The sequence below is a fragment of the Lepidochelys kempii genome, chromosome 5 (assembly GCF_965140265.1).
Source record: "Lepidochelys kempii isolate rLepKem1 chromosome 5, rLepKem1.hap2, whole genome shotgun sequence".
Classification (NCBI taxonomy): domain Eukaryota; kingdom Metazoa; phylum Chordata; order Testudines; family Cheloniidae; genus Lepidochelys; species Lepidochelys kempii.
In genome coordinates, this window is record NC_133260.1 from 61,688,299 (window position 1) to 61,707,748 (window position 19,450).

At 40.8% G+C, this 19,450-nt stretch overlaps 2 protein-coding genes across 9 annotated transcripts in view; one reads left to right on the forward strand and one right to left on the reverse strand.

The window, feature by feature from the left end:
• The window catches only part of SKIC3 (SKI3 subunit of superkiller complex), an 86,083-nt gene extending 68,292 nt beyond the window's left edge, over window positions 1-17,791 (reverse strand). Inside the window, exons 1-8 of one of the 8 annotated variants that reach the window (XM_073344528.1) lie at window positions 17,706-17,791; window positions 15,103-15,200; window positions 13,024-13,167; window positions 10,987-11,078; window positions 9,924-9,999; window positions 8,381-8,521; window positions 6,290-6,388; window positions 6,081-6,189 (exon numbers count right to left, since the gene is read on the reverse strand). In XM_073344528.1, the coding sequence (XP_073200629.1) occupies window positions 6,081-6,189; window positions 6,290-6,388; window positions 8,381-8,521; window positions 9,924-9,999; window positions 10,987-11,078; window positions 13,024-13,167; window positions 15,103-15,192 (751 nt within the window). In that variant the 5' untranslated portion in view covers window positions 15,193-15,200; window positions 17,706-17,791. The other 7 variants (XM_073344529.1, XM_073344527.1, XM_073344532.1 and 4 more) reach the window with 7 other exon arrangements.
• A 168-nt stretch (window positions 17,792-17,959) lies between these two features.
• ARSK (arylsulfatase family member K) overlaps window positions 17,960-19,450 on the forward strand; it is a 54,019-nt gene continuing 52,528 nt past the window's right edge. Inside the window, exon 1 of the mRNA XM_073344536.1 lies at window positions 17,960-18,373. Coding sequence (XP_073200637.1) covers window positions 18,197-18,373 — 177 coding nt within the window. The 5' untranslated portion in view covers window positions 17,960-18,196. The remainder of the gene's footprint in view (window positions 18,374-19,450) is intronic.

Sequence of the window (19,450 nt, forward strand, 5' to 3'; positions counted from 1 at the left end):
TGGTTGTTGTGGGAGGCATGTAAGGATTCTTCCCTCCGCTTGTCTTCATGTAAAGAGGAAAAGGCACAAATGGAAAAGGGAGCAGACAATTGGAAGGTGCTGGCTACAAATATCCAAAGCCAGCTGAAAATAGTGAAAGAGGCACTCCAGGAATACAAAAAGAGTGAAAAAGTTAACTCTGCAGAGGCTGGAGGGAGGCAGGTAAAGGGGGAGAAGGTCCTATGTACGGCACCCCCAGGCATAATTACAAAGAGAAAAGAGAGTAAAAAAAAAAAAAAAAAAAAGTTAACTCTGCAGAGGCTGGAGGGAATTAAGCAGTTAAACTTTGTATTTCACCCAAACAACTTTTAACCGAAAATGTTAAAAAGGAAAAGTGTTAGAGCATTCTTGGTTTCTTTGCAGCCATTCTGAAAGAAAAATGGGCCCTTTTCCAAAGGAATGTCTGTAAATTAGCCAGGCAAAAATAAACTATCTGATTAAAATCATTTGACTGGACAATTTAGTCAAATTTGCTAAAAGAACATAAGAGGGTTCTATTGGAACTTAACTGCCTCAAATGTATAAAGGGAATGTAAGATGTAAAAAACAGAGCAGTGTGGAAGGGATGTTAAGGAAAAGAAAATGTGTATGTATCTGTCTGTGTGTGTGTAAATATGTAAAGTTCTAAGGACCAGTTAGTTTTGTTTTTTTTTAAATAATGCCACTAAAAATCCATTTGACTCTTTAATTCAAAGTTGCAAAACTGACAGACCTTTTTGCTAGACACAGGTAATTAGTGTTGTTTGGCTTTGGGATTTGGCATTTAACCCTTAAAAGGTAACTCAATGCTTTACAAAATTTAAAATGTTTTTAAGTTGTGGCTGCAGCAGGGCAGTCAAAATCAGGAGAATATAAAAAAAAAAATTTTGGATTCTTTTTGTTTGTTTTTTGTTTGTTTGTTTTTGTAACAAAATAGCAGATGAGAGTTGTAGTAAAAAAAAAAAATTAAAAAAGACAGTGCCTCTCTGAAGCAACAGCAGGGGTGAGGTGCACAAAACAAAAAGGAGCAATGTTAGAAACACTGAGTAATCAGACTGTCACTTTGATAAAGGTACATGAAAACTCTGTAAGCAAAAAAAGAAATAGTGACACCTTTTGTAAAAATGGATCTGGATAATGTTATAGAAGTTAAACTATGGAAGGAATGTGCATTTGCCCCAGAACATGTGCAGGGTATATTGTAGAAGGGGCAAAAGAAATGCAAACATACCATGCTACTTAATTAAAATGCTATTAGGGCTCCAAAGGGAGCCACAATAGGTTGGGTTTTCTTTTTCAGATTGCTGTGTGTTTTGGAAGCAGAAGTTAAAAGTAATCAAAACTCTGGTGAAAGTTGATTGTGTCCCTTTTAAGATAGAGTCTCTGAGCTGCTGATGGCTTTAAATCCAAAAGCAGGAAGTTTCTGTGAAAATGCAAATGACCTAAATGATAAAGGAAGGAAAGAACTAGCAGCACAAAGGAGCTGCAGATAAAGGACATACCTGGTCAGCAAACAAATTGTCTAAATAAAAGGCATGGGATAATAATGATAATAAGTATCCCTGTAACAAAAAATCCTTTAAGGTCGTATGGTAATGATGCTTCTCAGTTATTACCTGTAAATAAAACTTAAAGCTTAACACAGCAGGAAAAACATTATAAACTTGGTCTGCTGTATAAGAAGGAAAACTCAGGGATTTAATGACTAAACAGTGGGATAATTTCCCCATAACCCTTAAAAGATAAAAGCCTTTGAAACCTGGCCTGCCTATAGAACAAAAACAGGAAAATATGGGGGCAATTTCTCTGTTTTGCCTGCAATCAGCAAGGGTATTTGTAAAAGAAATATTTTAAGCAATAATCTGCCACCCCAAAAGGGGTAGAAACATGTTCTTTTTGTCTTTCAGAAAATCAGGAAAAGCTGATGCCAGCTGAAAAGCAACCCAATACCATGAATCTACTGTCACAATAGAAATTGTGTTCTGTGTTCTGTGTTCTATGTTTTGTGTTGTGTTTTGTGTTGTTGCTAGCACTGTTGTGTGTTTAAAAAAAAAATACTGAAGACCTGCAGGAACTTAAAAATAAATTAAGCTTTCTGTCCCAGCTACAGGACAGCCTGATACAAAAACAAGTACATGCCAATGTAGACTTGGTCCAAATTGGTCTGGGTAACCTAAACGGCCAATGGAATCTTTAGTAATGGCTTAATACTACCACATGGCTTATCCATAAGAAAAAAAATATATTAGAAATAGGAAACTACACAGCCATAGCTATGGGATGCACTGAAATGCAGATACTTGCACTAGCTACTTTGGAACACAAAATGTTCTGGGTCATATTGGGAAATATTAAGGGTTTGGTGCATTTGTTAAAACAAAGAAAGAGATCATTGTTTGACACTTATCAATACGAATGGATGCAATATGTTTCCAGTATTGTAAACCAGACTTGTTAATGGGAGAAATTGTTGTCAAAATTGCACACTAACAGCCCCTGGAGGCAAAGGTATTGAAGGTTAACCCACTCCCCATATTACACATGGGATCCTTCTGGCTACCCTGGACCTTGAGCCAGTGGGCTGGGGAGGGAGGGAAGCTATTGGACACTAGAGGTTGTACCGAATGGACTCCTCAAAAGTGGGTGTGCCTCACCTTGCCTGTTGCCCCAGAACCTTATAGTAAAGATACATCACTAGGATCATGTATGTGGCATGAATTGGAATCACAAACTCACAGTACTTTCTCTTGAATAGGTTACATAGAAAGTGACACTGACGATTATAAATCTTAGTGTCAAAAGGGGGATTATGTTGGATCATATTAAAGAAGTTCTGTATTAAAATCACAAATGAGTTTGATTCCCCAGAGTTTAAATTCCAGGGCATTACTAATTAAGAGGTCTCTTGGTTTTTGGTATTGTTTCTCTCCCTCTATGTGTGAAACTTGCAAGCTGCTAACTGTGTTAGTACATTCTAAGACAGAGTCTGTTCTCAAAGCAATTCACAAGAGAGAGAGACTCAAAGCAATACTCTAACAACAGAAACAGCACCCAGAGACTCCCCACCCTTTTGTTGTATTAACAATTGTGATTAAAATAGAGATAGAGGATGTATGTGGATGGATGCTTGGTGTGGATAATAACTGAATGATCAGGGAGGTGCCAGCCTAAGAATCCAGTGTCCATCGGCTGAAGAAGGTGTCAAGTGGAAATAACCAGAGGACCCCCCCCGGAGGGCAGACTGGAATCCACCCAACAGCCTCAAGGATGGGAGAACCAAAGAACAAGATAACATCTTGGAGCCGTCAGGAATGTGCTATCTGCTGATTGATTCAGCAACAGCATGATGAAGCAATTCCCATAGACTGGCATAGGAAGAAATTCCTATAAAAATAGACTCTAAAAAGTGAGAACTTTGGGGTCTGATTCTGCAAACCAACTTCCAGGAGCATCAGATGAGCATCTGACAAGGCCCTGCTCCCTCCTCATGTCCAGGCCACCTGGCCAGTGGCTTGGCATGAGCAACTCTAAGGCTGGTAACTATGATAACAACCTTGCAGAACCTGTGTGTGTGTTTGTATGAATGAATGTGTGACTAAATATGAGATTGAATGGAATGTTATAACTATAACTAACTGCTTACTATGATTCTTTCTGTATTCACAATAAATGTGGTATTTTGCCTTTTTCCCTTTAATAAGATCCTGCTGGTTTTTATTTTATTGGTACAACACACCTTGTAAAACTCGTTTAGATATTGTGTGCTGTATTATATTGTGTGATCTTTGAAGTGTTGACCGTAACCTCTTTACAATGTTTTATGTTCTACAAATAAGTGAACACATGCTAGAATTTGAGTGCAGTTTCAAGTCCACATCTTTCTTAAAGTGCAAAACTATCAGCTTAATGACAAAATGGACTGCAATGTAGTATCGGCACACTACAATAAAGAAATCAGTGTTTGATCTTTACATTTAGGCTATACAGTGTATTATATGTGGTTCTAGGAGACCCCAATTGCAATCAGGGTCCCATTACTTTAGGCACAATGCAAACACCTAGATAAAAGACAGTCCCTTCGCCATAGAGCTTATAATCTTTCACGACAGACAAAAGGTTGGAGGGGAATCAGGCACAGTGAAGTGAAGTGACTTGGCCAAGGTCACACAGCAAATTCCAAGGCCAGTAGGAATTCCTTTGGTCTCTGAACAAGTTCACCACTGGCCTAGGATCAGTAATTCCATTGAATTTAATGGAATAACTGTAACTGAAATGGATGTCTGCTTATTCCAGCAAGGATAAAGAGAGAACACTGAAAACTGTTAAAGCTCAGGAAACTATATGGTTGGATAGTTAAGATTCATTTTACCAATACTGGTCCAGGCACATAGAGATGAAAATAATAAATGACTCTTTGCAAGGAGGAGTGAATTCAGCAGTTTTGGGCCTGGTGCAGATCCGTGCATTCCATAGCAGCCAGCCATATCTATTTTGAGATGGAACTTCAGCTTTAAGATGCTCAGGAAAGTCACAAAGAAACAGAATGAGCTTAACAATTCCCTTCTCTTTGTTTTAAAGCATAGAAGCCTGATTACATATTTGGGTTCAGACTTATATTTAATGGAATGCACACATTCTGGATTGTTCTGCTGTGATACAATAGACTATGTACTAGCACTTCTTGCAGATGAATTATGCTTGTTGGTTTGTTCTTGCTGGTTCCTCTCCACTGGGTTCAATTGTTTTAAACACTGAAATTAAGAGTTCTGTATTACAATTTTTCTGCTGCTGTATTACTTTCATGATGCCTAGCTCCCTGAAACTTGGTACTATAAGGCATTCTTCCACTCCTAACAAAGGAAATTATACAGCTTTATTGTTTAAAAAACACAGGAATTTCTGTATGGATTCTTGGCATACACTTCTACTTAGTTTTTGTGTGACATTCCTGGTCGATATGACTGTATATTTACAAGTAGTGTTTTTGGGGGTGTCCAACTTGAAAGTCACTTCTGGACCCTTTAAGGTATCAGCTGTGACACCAAAAGCTGACACATTTAAAATCACTATTCACTTATAGGTTTCAGAGTAACAGCCGTGTTAGTCTGTATTCGCAAAAAGAAAAGGAGTACTTGTGGCACCTTAGAGACTAACCAATTTATTTGAGCATGAGCTTTCGTGAGCTACAGCTGTGAGCTGTAGCTCACGAAAGCTCATGCTCAAATAAATTGGTTAGTCTCTAAGGTGCCACAAGTACTCCTTTTCTTTTATTCACTTATAGAATATTAATGCAACAGTGAGCGCTCAAAACTGAAATTTAACACAGTTTCAAACCCGGCAGTGTGGAAGACTGCATGCTGCCTTCTTAAAGCATATAACAAACAAATCTGTTTTTAAAAAAGACCCCTCTCCTCCACTTCACTGAAACACCCTAAAAAGCCCCATTTACTGCCCACCCACCAGGAAGTCTTGTGGAAAAAGATTCATGAATGTTCCTACCAAGAGGAAAGGGGTATACTGGTTCACCAATTCTCTCACTTTAGCCATCTCCAGAGCTTTGGTTTTATTAACACCATCCTTTCCACCAAAGACAAGCAAACAGGATTCTCTTCAAACCTCATGTAGCTAAACTTCACTTATCTAGAGAGGCTCCTTTTAAGCTTCGTGAAGCACTCTTCCCATGGGACTGAGTACACTGCCAGCAAAGGAATCAAGAATCCAGAACTGGTCTTGAACAAAGAATACTTATTTTTTAAGAAGTCCTTTGATGCTACAGTAGTACTAAGTTTCACAGCTCTGAGACACTATAGTTTAGAACAGAACTGTCTTCCTCTCCAGGGTGGTAGAAACATAGCACCTAATATAGACAATGTATTTGTGTTGAAAAGTGGTGCAAGTTGCCTCAAACTACATCTTCCCTCAACAAAGTGAAGTAACAGATCTTGAAAGACTGGTTCCCTTTTTTATGAGAAGGGCTGGGGGAGTGAAGGGCAAGACAAAAGTCACAGTGAAAAGATACAAGATTTGGAACAACAAAAATGAACCAAAACCATCCCACTCACCTGACTGAATAAAGTGCAAGCAGAGCACTTCTAAAGGATAACTCATGGTGGGATACAAAACCATCATATCATCACAGGCCTTCTTCAGCCTGGCAGTCTCATGAGGAAACTTGAGGAAAAAAAGTCAAAGCAATTTATTTAGCTATTCATGCAGTATTATTAGATGTTATTTGTGTTATTGAAGAGACTATAAATTAAACTGTTCTTACTTTTGACAAACACTGAATGAAGTTTTTATAAAGCTTTTGGTGGTCTTCACTGGGAACCGTGTCTACAGAGTTCACTGCATGTTCAAATGCAGTAAAAAGCTGAAATAAGAAATTGGTAAGTGTACAACAGTGTGAATTAGCAAGAAAAGCTACAAATAGTGAACTTATGAAATTTAGTCACTATTTTGGGTAACTAAACAGGGTGCAATATACCATAAACATGATTATAATATGTTTATTTGGCCCCACTGTGCCCAGGTGGTCCTTCATAGAACTTCTGTTGTGCAAAGAGCAAAATACATAACAGGGTGGTTCTTCATACTCAAGTATTATTCATGTAGTGTTCAAAGCCTGGTAGTAAGTGTGCTACTAGTTGAAGGAGGTAAACAATCTAATTCATGCAATGGCATAAGATATATACCAAAAAGAGCGCACATGAAGCACTATCCATTATGACAGCTATGAGCTTGAATAACTTATTAAATATTGGTATGCAAGTGTTCATTTTGATGCTCCTATTTTGGGTGCCTTTAAGATAGAACCTTAACACTGCCAAAATGAATCTAAACTTTTAAAAGTAATGCATCACAAAAGATTTTTTTTTAAAACAGCAGTTATGTAAGACACTACATTACAGGGGCTTTTCAAAAATGTATTCTTCCATCTCCAATAAATTCTCCTGATTTAATTTCTATTACCAATATTCTGGGACACACAGTGTGTAATATTTTCAAAGGGTCTATGGCCCAGGACCACAATGTTATTTAGGCTCCCAACTTCCACTGATTTCAGTGGAAGTTAGAAGGCTAAATACCGTTGTGGATCTGAGCCTAAGTGACTTAGAAACCTACAGACAAAATTTTCAAAAAGCCTAAATCCCACTGAAAGTCAATGGGTCTTGGGCTCTTCATGTCACTTAAGCACTTTTTAAAATTTAACCCAAAGTCTAGTTGCCTGTATCCACTAAGGTGTTTAATGGCTATTTTGCTTCAGTCTTCACTAAAAAGATTAATTGTGACCAAATGCTTAACATAATTAATATTAACAACAAGGGGGAAGGAACACAAGCCAGAATAGAGAAAGAATGGATTAAAGAATATTTAGTTAAGTTAGATGTATTCATGGTCTGATGAAATTCACCCAAAGGTACTTAAGGAACTAGCTGAAGAAATCTTGGAACCATTAGTGATAATTTTTGAGAACTCATGGAGGACGGGTGAGATCCCACAGGACTTTAATGCTTTAAAATTTGCTTATGTCACCAAGATGGGAGGGGTTGCAAACACTTTGGAGGACAGGATTAGAATTCAAAATGAGCTTGATAGACTGGAGAATTAGTCTGAAATCAACAAGATGAAATTCAATTAAGACAACAGTAAAGAACACTTCAGAAGGAAAAAAAACACAAAATAGTGAATAACTGACTAGCCAGTAATACTGCTGAAAAGAATTTGGGCATTATAGTGGATCACAAATTGAATATGAGTAAACAACGTGATGCAGCTGAAAAAAAGGCTAATATTCTGGGATGATTTAACAGGACTGTCGTAAGAAAGACACTGGAGGTAATTGGGCCACTCTACTTGGCACCAGTTTTGGGAGCTATACTTTAAAAAAGGTGTGGACAAATTGGAGAAAGTCCAAAGGAGAGCAATAAAAATGATAAAAGGTTTAGAAAACCTGACCTATGAGGAAAGGTTAAAAAAACAGGCATGTTTAGTCTTGAGAAAAGTGACTGAGTAGGGACATGATAACAATCTTCAAATATGTTAAAGGCTGTTATAAAGAGGACAGTGATCAATTGTTCTGAATGTCCATTGAAGGTAGGACAAGAAGTAATCAGCTTAATTTGTAGCAAGGGAGACTGAGGTTAGATATTAGGGGAAACTTTCTAATGATAAGAATAGTTAAGCACTGGAATAGAGAGACTGTGGAACAGCAACATTGGAGATTTTTAAGAACAGGTTAGACAAATAGCTGTCAAGGATGCTCTAGATATACTTGATCTTGCCCAGCATGCTGTGAGGGATGGACTAGCTGACCTCTCAAGCTCTCCATTTCTATGATTTGAGTAGGAGGGAGAAACATTACCAACTGCTGTGTCTCATTATCTTGATTCTGTGTACTGTCTGGCAGTAATTGGATCAGCCTCTTCCATAGCTGGTGGAGCTCAGCATTATCTGCACCTTCCTCCTGTTTTATCTTTATCAGTTTGTGCCATGTGCGAGCCACCTGTCAACAGGAAAGAGAAATGAATCATTCTGTAATTCATTTAAAAATCTGACACCCAGTGTGATCACGCCAATTTATTTTAACCCCTTGCCAATAAGATTTACAATTTCCCAACTTAAGTGGTTGGAAAATAGCATTAGCACTTAGCAAGAGGCAAGGGCTAATGAGTGAGTGTTGGACAAATTACTACACAGTGCTGTTTAGTACAGTCAACAGAACTAGTGGTATTTAAGCAGTTTAGTACAACAGATGTAGCTGATGGTCTGTAATTGCTCATTTAACCTTGTATAACAAAATACTGCTGTAAAGAAACCTTTCAAATGTTCCTTCAAAAACTCCATCATAATAGAGGAATCTGCATTAACAATAGGTCTGATACTACCCTACATGCACTGTGTAAGGTAAAGAATTCGATAAACCATACTTCTGATGACCAGTTTAAAAAAGAAAATAGCTCCCCAGGCACTATTATCTTTTCCAGCAGCGAAGTGACTCTGCATTATATTCAGACAGAGAATGGAATACCTATTAAAATTTGAGACTGTTAACAGAAGTGAAACACAGAAAGTATCAAATAACCACAGTGTGGCTCTCTCTCTCTCTCTCTCTCTCTCTAGTGGCTGGACCACATAGAGGAAGCTGAATTTATGAGTCTAATACTGGCTTTGAGATACCAGAGCTGGATTTTAAGGCTCACACAGCAGAAGCTCATGCTTCTAGAACCTGAGATCCCAGGTTCAATCCCTCCTACTACTGAGCAAACTCTGGTTTATGTTTTACATCTAGGTTTTCAAAGGTTTGTCTGCCTTGCAAACAAAATAACAAACTAATAATAATCCTTGGCAAAGAATTTTTGCTATGAAACTAACATTAAAGTTCTCAAACTTCAAGGAATCGAAATACTCCCAAAAAACTGGAGTAGATGAAAAAATACTGTAGAAAAAATAGTATGTCATCATTTAATTACAAACTGTATTATAATGCATAAGCACAAGAGGGCAGAATTAAGGTTGCATAGGCATCCTTTGAGCTGGCATTTCCTAACTTCTGAGTCCCTGAGTTAAAAAAAAAAAGTGGAAAAATATTCAAATGCTTGACTGCCACCAGAAACTAACATTTTAATGCAATTTTGTTTATATGACACAACATGTCAACACGGTGAATTTCAGAACATTGTATTGAACAAAATGATTGCAACTTCCTTTTAATAAAAGGTAAACTAACCATTTCTAGGATTGCTTTTTATGTTAAGACATGTCAATTCAATAGATTGCCTCTAAATTTAGTGGTAAAAGCTGGTCGGAGAACAGAGGTATATAATTAAGCGAGATGAGTGCTCGCTACAAAAAAAAATATGAATAATTTGCATAGGAAGAGGAGAGACAGTAAACCAGTAACTGACCTCTAGGTATTTTTTTTCTTGGTGATACAATTCCACAAGTTTCCTACACACTTCACACCACTTCTGCTTGTCAGTACTAGAAGAAGATGGGGAAAAAAAAAAACACGAAAAGGCTAGGTCTGTTTTCTAACAAATATGGAGAAATGCATTCTTCAAGACACACTGACAACTTGAAATCTAGACTTTTTTTTCTTTTTTAAATGAAAGCATTAGAAGTTGCTGCAGATACTATATGTGCCTCCAAGTTCTAATGCAACTATTGTGAATTTTTTTAGAATGTTTTTCTCTTGCAGTTACTGTGTGAAAAATCTAAGCAAACTGTATATAGTCAGTTTATCCTAAATGCTGTCAAATGCAAAAAGTAAACAAACTGGAACAAAAGTATTTTCCATTAATCTTTCAATTATAGTTATCTTAGATGTTACTTGTAACAGAAGTAATTAAAAATGTTTAAAAAGATGTATGATTTATAAGTTGACAGTGTCCATTAGCCAAAACCAAAATCACAAAAACAAAGCAATAAGAACACTTCAATCAGTTGAGGAAACTGGTGACATACAACCAGAGCTAGCTTTGTTTAGAACTGTAAACTGTAATGGGAGATGAAATTCCCTGTGACCATAAAAATTGTTAGTACAGGTACTAGTGATATTTATGCTAACCATCAACATCAACTGAGAGTTATGAGATTTATAAAGTTCATCCATCTATGCACCACATTAAGTCAATGGATACAGTCATGACACCAGATACTTAATGTCAATAGTTTAGATAATATTTATTCCAAAAGATTTCTTCTTATAAAAAGACAATAGGAAAGTGATAATTTATCTCTATCCCAACTTCACATTATAGAAAACCACTAGGGGTGACAAGGCCTTACCTCAGATACAACATGAGTATTAGAATTAGTTACTATACACAGGTTTCAGAGTCGTAGCCGTGTCAGTGGCAGATTATCACATGTATCAGTGATGGCATTAAAACTGGATTTTTTCTATTGCAACTGAAATTTTAAGATAACATGTTGCAGTGTCATAATTTAATCTAAAATATTCTTTACCTTTCATAGAGTTCCAAGAGCTTTTGGTAAACATTGAACAAGTTTTCTTTGACATCTGTTTGGTTAGATTTCTCATACAAATTTGCTAATCCCTAAACAAAAGTAAAATGTATGTTAGATTTCACATCTGATATTTCCAAGATCATTTTAAGGCATGCAGTCTGGCTGTGCCCACAAGAAACCCAATGCCTTCAGTGCAGCTCTATTGGGATCTGTCTGCTCAAATCTCAATGCAGGATCAGAATATAATGTTATGCTGAGAGGTACTGGTGACTGCTTAGATCAGAAACTTCTTTGAGACTGGGTGTGAATGCATTCTTCAAGTAACAAAACTGTCAGAGTATGTTAATCACAAAGCTCCTTTCCAAGTATTTTCAGACTGTTGGGGCAGAGATGGTCAGTGGTGTGTTTTGTAAAGGGTGGGGAATGCAGAACACATAGAGCCGAGACAGTCAGCCTGAAAAAGCAGCTGAAAACAGTGTCTGCCTCTGGAAGAAACCTGCAGAGTGGTTTTTGGATCAGGGTGCAGGCTGAGAAGAGTGTACTTGGTGCTGTGAGCAAAAGAACTGCTTTCTGCTACACAATTCCTTCCATGTTCAGAGACACTTTCTTTATAAACAAACAAAACTGCATCAGAGAAATACCTGACTATCACCAATTTTTCCTCCTAACTGAAACATCCCTTGGACCCCAAACTTCAACTAGCTGCTTGGGTAAAAAAGGGGGCTACAAAAACATGGCAGTATTTCTTCACACAACGCACAGTCAACCTGTGGAACTCGTTGCTGGGAATTCTGTGAAGGGCAAAAATATAATTGGGCTCAAAAAGGTTCATGGTAGATAGCTCAATCAATGGCTATTTGCCAAGATGGTCAGGGACACAACCCCATGCTCTGGGTGCCCCCAAACCACTGATTGCCAGAACCTGGGCCTGGACAATATGGGATGGATCACTCAATAATTGCTGTGTTGTTCATACCCTCTGAAGCATCTGGCACTAGCCACTGTCGAAAGACAGGATACTGGGCTAAACAGACTCTTGTCTGACCCAGTATGGCCATTCCTATGTTCTTAAATATCATTTACATTATAATAAAAGATCACTGTATTTTCTTAAAATGATTTCTGAGATTAGTTAAGTGGAACACAGACTACCTGAACACAGTTAAGTAAAATCATATTTTAACACCAGTCAATGGACAACAATAAAGCATCTTAAATTGTGCAAGACTACAGAAAACATTTTTGTCTCAGTAAGTTACTGTTTTGTACTATCTTAAAAAAAGCCAGAGCCTGACTGGCTGATGAGGATTCAATTAAGGTAAGTTCAATATATGTCCAATTGTTGCATTTAAAAAAATTAAAATTACTGATATTAAAAAACCTCTTTATTAAGTTACAAAACACTAAATATTCCCTTTTACCAGACACATGAATCAACGACCTAGCCTTCAGCCATATGCTTCATGATGTGCCCTAAGGGCACAGGAATCTAATATAATAGCACACGTTGTAGATTATCACTTGCACAACCATCTTAAAGAGTGTCTATTATTGTTGCCTAGGACCATGGAAATCAACAACATAGTCCAATTTTCACAACTCTGTATCAGAGGCTGGGAAAAAAGTTATTGTGCACAATGTTCTCTCTTATAGAAGAGAAACACCAAATTAAATTTACTGAGTCATGAGCAAGGGAACTAAGAAAGCACCTAAGGGGGATAAGCATACTTTTTCTGTTTGTTTGTTTTGTTTTCCAAGGAAATGAAACATATTTATCCATTAGAAGACCTATCATAATTTAAATATAATGAAACCAAAACTTGCCCTCTTTTACACACATGCAACTCCCATTGGTTTTCACATTGTACATACAAGGAGTCAGATCCGCACTGGTATAATTTGTTATATGACAATTTACACAACTTGAGGATCTGCCCTAAGAGTCAAATGTTGATTGGATCTTGTTCCTATACTTAAGAACACAGTAGCTTATTTAATAGGACGGGTAAAGGGGAACTAGAGTCGAATACATACCTGCCATGCCAGTAGCTGGCTGGGTTCAAGTTCAGCAGCCTTTTTGTATGCACTTTGGGCCTGATCAGGCTGCTCTAACTCTGCAGCTGCCAGGCCAATAAACACCCAGGCATTGTAGTTATTTTTCTCTTGTTTCAGCACTGCCTAAAAATGTAAGAGTTCAAATGAAGCTAGTGTACTAAATGTGTCTTACAGACTCAACTACCGAGTTTGATTAATCAGTTTTCTTACTTTCTAGAATAAAAGCTCCTGAACATACTAGTCTGGTACACAGTGAATTTTATTTATTAGGTATCTATTTAACAAGATGTTACTTTCTGCATAGTGATAACATAAGTTAGAGCATTAATAAAAGGTTATTGTTTTAATTGGTAGCTTTCTTTAGCAAGAAGAAACTGCATATGGACAGTCCTCGTGACACAGGTCTCAGTAACTGTGGTCATTGAAGGATTCCTCTAAAGTCTATGGTTAGAAACAGACTTTTGTCACAGTCATCTGAGAATTAATACAGTAACTCCTTGCTTAACGTTGTAGCTATGTTCCTGAAAAATGCAACTTTAAGCGAAACAATGTTAAGCGAATCCAATTTCCCCGTAAGAATTAATGCTAAATGGGGGGTGGGAGGGCTTAGGTAAATCTTTTTCGCCAGACAAAAGACATTATATACATATACAGTATAAGTTTTAAACAATTTTAAACAATGTAATACTATACTCAGCAATGATGATTGTGAAGCTTGTTTGAGGTGGTAGAGTCAGACGGTGGAAGAGGGTGGATCGTCCGGCTGCTTCTCTTGCTGAACTTTCCCAACTCAAAAAAACACATCTAGAGATTGCGGTTTTGCTTTATTTCTTTTTTGTTGGTAAATTTCTTTATGCCAGTTTGGTGCAGTTTGACTCACAGCTGTGACTAGGTAAGTGAATATCCTCTGGCCCCAGAGCTCTGCTGAGAGTGTGGACCAACGACACCCCACTCCTAGGCCTGCAAAGTCCTCCCCATGCAAGCTCTGTGGCTTTGGGCTCAACATGGGAGCCAGGCAGAGCAGGCAAGCAGCAGGACAAAGGAAGGGACAGTGTGCTGCATCCTATCCCCAGCACCCCATGGGGATGTCTCTGCTGAGCAGCAGATCACACAGCCTGCACCAGTTAGTCACTGAACACCTCCCACCCCCTGAGATGCTGGTGAGACCAGTCATCTCCTAAGGGAGCCAATCTGCCAGGTTGCATGGTATGCTTGGGACACACAATGCAGAGGCACTGGGCCTCTAGATCCCTGCAGAGCTGGAAACAGCCGTGGGCTTCCGGGCCCAAAGGCGCTGACTTTTCAAACTGCCAGGGGGTGCTCTGCCCCAGGCCCTGCCCCCACTCCACCCCTTCCCCCAAGGCCTCATCCTGCTTTCACTCCACTCCACCCCACCTCTTCCCGCCCAGTCCCACTCCCTCCCCCAAGCATGCCATGTCCTCCCTCCTCACCTCCCTGCGTGCTGCGAAACAGCTGACTGCAGTGGGCAGGAGGCACAGAAGTGAGTGGGGAGGCACTGATCTGTGGGGCCTGCTGGCAGGTGGGAGGCGCCGGGGGTGGAGGGTGTTATAACCGAACACTGTGCAACTTTAAACGAGCATGTTCTCTAACAGAGCAGCAACATAACAACGAAACAATGTTAACTGGGATGACTTTAAGTGAGGAGTTATTGTACCCTCTGCTTCGCATTTAAGCACATGCAACCGAAAACTGATCTCCTTTTCTGGACAAGCTAACATGGGCAACTAATGAAATCAACATCACACCAACCCACAATATCTACCATCTAGCAATAAGATCCAATGTGTGAACTGAAAGGGTGGCATTTGTCTGACTCTGGTGAACTTCACCTTCATTCAAGAAAAGAAGACTGATCCATCGGATTTTAGTGATTACCCCACAGCAAAACATTCACTATGAACACTGCCAAGATGTGTACATTACTTAGTATGTATATTACTGCAGAAAGTATAGAGTACAATTCCAGTAGACAGAAAATAGTAGGGCTTTTTATATGTACACACAATTAATGTTTATACAAGTGGAAGAATTAATTACCTTGCAATGTTTTAAGGCTTCTTTGTATTCTTTATTTCTTATTGCATCTCTGGCACTTTTCAGTGCTGCCTTCACCTCCTTATTTGACATTATTACTGCTAAAGTCAAAAGGACAGAAAATTAGTTTTAAGAAAAGACATTTATATCAAATACTATTCAAAGCATTCGACTTATATTGCATTATCATACACAGAGAAAACATTTTAGCAAATGTTAACAATATGTTCGCTGCTGTACAAGTATAAGACAAAATCCCTGCCTCAAATAATTATCAATCCAGTACAGACAAAAAAGCAGTACACAAATAAAAAAATGTATATGTGATAGTACACCTCTAAACCCCAATCCCAAGCACATGCATCATTTTTAGTATGTGAGTAGTCCCACTGAAGTTATTGGGACCAATCATGTACTCAGATGTATCATAAAGTGAGCTGTAGCTCACGAAAGCTTATGCTCAAATAAATCGGTTAGTCCCCAAGGTGCCACTAGTTTTCCTTTTCTTTTTGCGAATACAGACTAACATGGCTGCTACTCTGAAACGAGTAATATGGAGATTTACATGTTTCTATGTCATTCACATTTTAAAGATTTTCCCAACACTTTTTGACCATACCATTCTACCAAGATCACTGAGCAACTTCAAATTCCACTTCCTAATGTGGGAAAGAACACTTCATAAGTTTGGAAGGGATATGTGCAGGAATGAAGGAAATATTCAAGTTTGTTTTTGTAAAAAAATGGAAACATAAACAATAAAGTTAACAATATATTTTGAAGTTTACACATAGTATCATTTAAAGCACATACATGTATATTTAAGTATATTGTACACACACATCAGTCTGATACACACATTATTTACACTCACTCTAACACATGCAGCATTAGAAAGCGTACATGATTCGGATGCAATTATCATCATTGCCAGGATGGGGAGAGTGGCAGGAAGGGGATACCCCAGTGTAAAAGGATCTATGTCTGAATGAGTAGAAAAGAAACACTATACTGGGGAGCAAGGGTCCACTATGAAAAACTGAATAGAAGTCAGTAACAGCCATGTTAGTCTGTATTCGCAAAAAAAAAAGGAGTACTCGTGGCACCTTAGAGACTAACCAATTTATTTGAGCATAAGCTTTCGTGAGCTACAGCTCACTTCATCGCGTGCATACTGTGGAAAGTGTAGAAGATCTTTTATACACACAAAGCATGAAAAATACCTCCTCCCACCCCACTCTCGGGAGGAGGTATTTCTTCATGCTTTGTGCGTATATAATAAGATCTTCTAAACTTTCCACAGTATGCATCCGATGACGTGAGCTGTAGCTCACGAAAGCTTATGCTCAAATAAATTGGTTAGTCTCTAAGGTGCCACAAGTACTCCTTTTCTTTTTGTGAATAGAAGTCATATATTACTATTTATTTATTTATTATCTAGCACAGTCACAGACCAGTGAGACTGGAAAGATAATAACTCTATACTCTGGCAGTTACTCCCTGGATATGGGTGAACTAAGTTCAAGTCCCTGCTTCTGAGCAGAAATTTTAAAACAGATCTCCCACATCCCAGGTCAGTAACCTGATCACCAGGTTACTGGCTACAATATGGGGGGGGGGATCTCCAGTTTTTCATGAAAAGGGCTGACCTGGCTTAGGTGCCTAACTCCAGGAGTGGATCCCAGTTCAGATCTGTGATGCCAAAGTAGAGATAGGCCCTCTATCTCTGGCCTTGAGTCAGGCACCTAACTCACTTTGAGAGATGAGGGTTAGCCCCCACGCTTCTCCTTGGCATTTCCTACTGCCAGATTGGACAGCTCCCTGCTCAGCATACTGGTATTTGTAAATCCCTTTCTTTGGAGTCTAACTCACCCCATGCATGGTATAAGGAGCCTGGGCACCTAACTCAGGGCTAAGGATCCCACTTGGCAGCAGAGTGCCGAAATACCAGGTGTTGCAACACTGACTATAAGCGTGTGTATGTCTTTACGGGGGGCGAGGGGGGGGAACACGACACAACTCCCGTGGCAGCAAGTCTCAGAACCCACTGTACAGATTCAGGCTTGCAGGGCCCGAGCTACAACGGTAAAAATAGTAGTGTGTAGACATCCCTGCTTGGGTAAGCCGGAACATCTGCACTGCTATTTTCAGCGCTGTGGCGTCAGCCCATCACGGCTGTAGCCCTGGGCAGGCTGCAGCCGGGGGGCGGGGGTTGCAGCGTACGCTCCCCCCGTCCCTTTGTGGATCTAGCGCTAGCCCCCCCCGCGCCGCCGCTCTTCGGGCTATTTCGCCTTCCCTGCCCAGAGCGGAGACCTCTCAGCCAGCGGGACTGCCCTGTTACGCCACTTCACCAGCAGCTGCCGCCCACGGGGCCCCAGGCCTCCCACTCAGCAACGCGCACCGGTCCCGCGGCACCCTCCCCGGGCACAGGGTCCCCTTCCACCCACGGACCCTGACCGCCCCGGCTTAGCTGGGGAGCGCTGGGCCCACGCAAGCCTCGCGCAGAGCCGCCGCGCCGCTCGCGGGGGGGGGGGGGCAGCAAAGTCCCTCAGGAGCCGCCAGCGGCCCCGCCCCCTACGCCCGCTCCCCCTGAGCGCTTCACCTGCCTCCACCTTCCGCCTCAATTACCAGCCACCAACTCCCCGTGCCCCGGCCACCCGGCTCGGCCGCGCAGGCGCACTGACTCGGTTACTACCCTTTCCGCGGGAGGGCTCTTGACGCGGCCCAGCACGCGGCTATCTTACCGTCCTCCCGCTCCTGTGGCATGATGGGAGTCGTAGTTCATCCCCCCCACCCCCCTCACCGCCTAACCTCCGAGGCATGACGGGAGGTGTAGTTCGTCGTGGCCCGCTGCGGCGGGGCCTGATGGGCGCCGTAGTTTGGTCTGCTGCGGGCAGAGTCACGGGGTCTTGCTCTCAGGCCTCAGGCAGGGGCCGGCCTGTCGCCGGGCCCTGTCAAAGCGCTGGGGTGGGCAGCGCGGGCTTTAGGCCCAGCCCTCGCTCAGTGGCTGCAGCCTGGCTGCCGGGGAGTGCTGCTCGCCCTGCGGCTGTGTGAGGGGCCGTGTGCCCGGGGACCTGGCCCTGGGCTAGGGGAGAGGATGAGGGGGCGGTGCGGAGAAGGGGCCCGGACGGTGGTGCTGGCGGCTCTGGTGCTGCTGCTGCTGGCTTCCACCCGCTGGGGAGGTGCGAAGGCGCGTCCGGCGGCTTGGGGACACCTGGGCGCGGGCAGCAGCCAGAGAGCGCGCAACGTGGTGATGGTGATGTGCGATGCCTTTGTAAGTATCCCACCAGAGCCTCCTGCTTCTCCAGGCCTCTACTCACAGGGAAAGAGCCTGAGCAGGTATAAAACAGGTAGCACCAAATATTAACCTGGTGTTGCCAGCTTCTGTAGAATCTGATGAGTTTGGGGTGCCCGCTGCACTTCAGAGACGCTTGTGCGATGTGACCCAAGGCAGTGTGTGCCTTGGTGTCAAATCGTCTTCCTCTCATGCTGAAATGGCATTTCACATTCTGAAATTTATTTGGGAGCTGTTAATGGGTCACAGTCAGGGCTTGTGAAAACACCTTGTCCAAGCAAGGACCACAATCCCAGTAAAAAAGAGGATATGTTAATACCCCAAGAGCTGTCCAGCTGCATCATCACTTCTGCTTGGGACCATAAAGACAGGGTTGCAATTAACTGAAAGACTTTGTATTTTTGAGCTTAAAGAAAGAGTCAGATTTTTTCTCAAGATCACACTTCTAAAAAGAAACCTGTTATTTTAATCAGTTAAAAATAATCAAATTATGTGTAACTGATTTCTTTTATCAGTTATGGTAACCCTGGTCATGATGTAACAGTAGCAGTGAACACTGCAAAACAGAAATGTAAAAACAATGTATATGACCTATGTTGAAAAGAGAAGAACGCTCCTACCAATAGGAAACTGTAGGGAGCAATCAGAGATTCTTGGGCTATATAGCCTTTAGAAATTATAAGAAATTCAGGTATCGTCCACCATGGGGAAATTAATAGAATTATTCCAACCAATTTAAACACAGGTTCAGCTGAACTGGAGGGAATCATGGTACTGGGCCCAAACCTGTTTTTATCACTGTGCTTTCATCAGCTTTAACTAACGTAGTAAAAATACCAGAAGCTTATCTACACTATATGTCCGCAGTTCAGCTAAAGTGGTGATAAAGCTGATGAACATTTTTTGTAAATGCCCCTTGTGTCCACAATGGCCACAGACATAGGCACCAACTGCATGGGTGCTCTGGGGCTGGAGCACCTACGGCAGCCCCACCGATCAGCTCTATGATCAGCTGTTCAGGAGGTGCTGGGGGGGGAGCGGGGGCAGGAAGAGTTG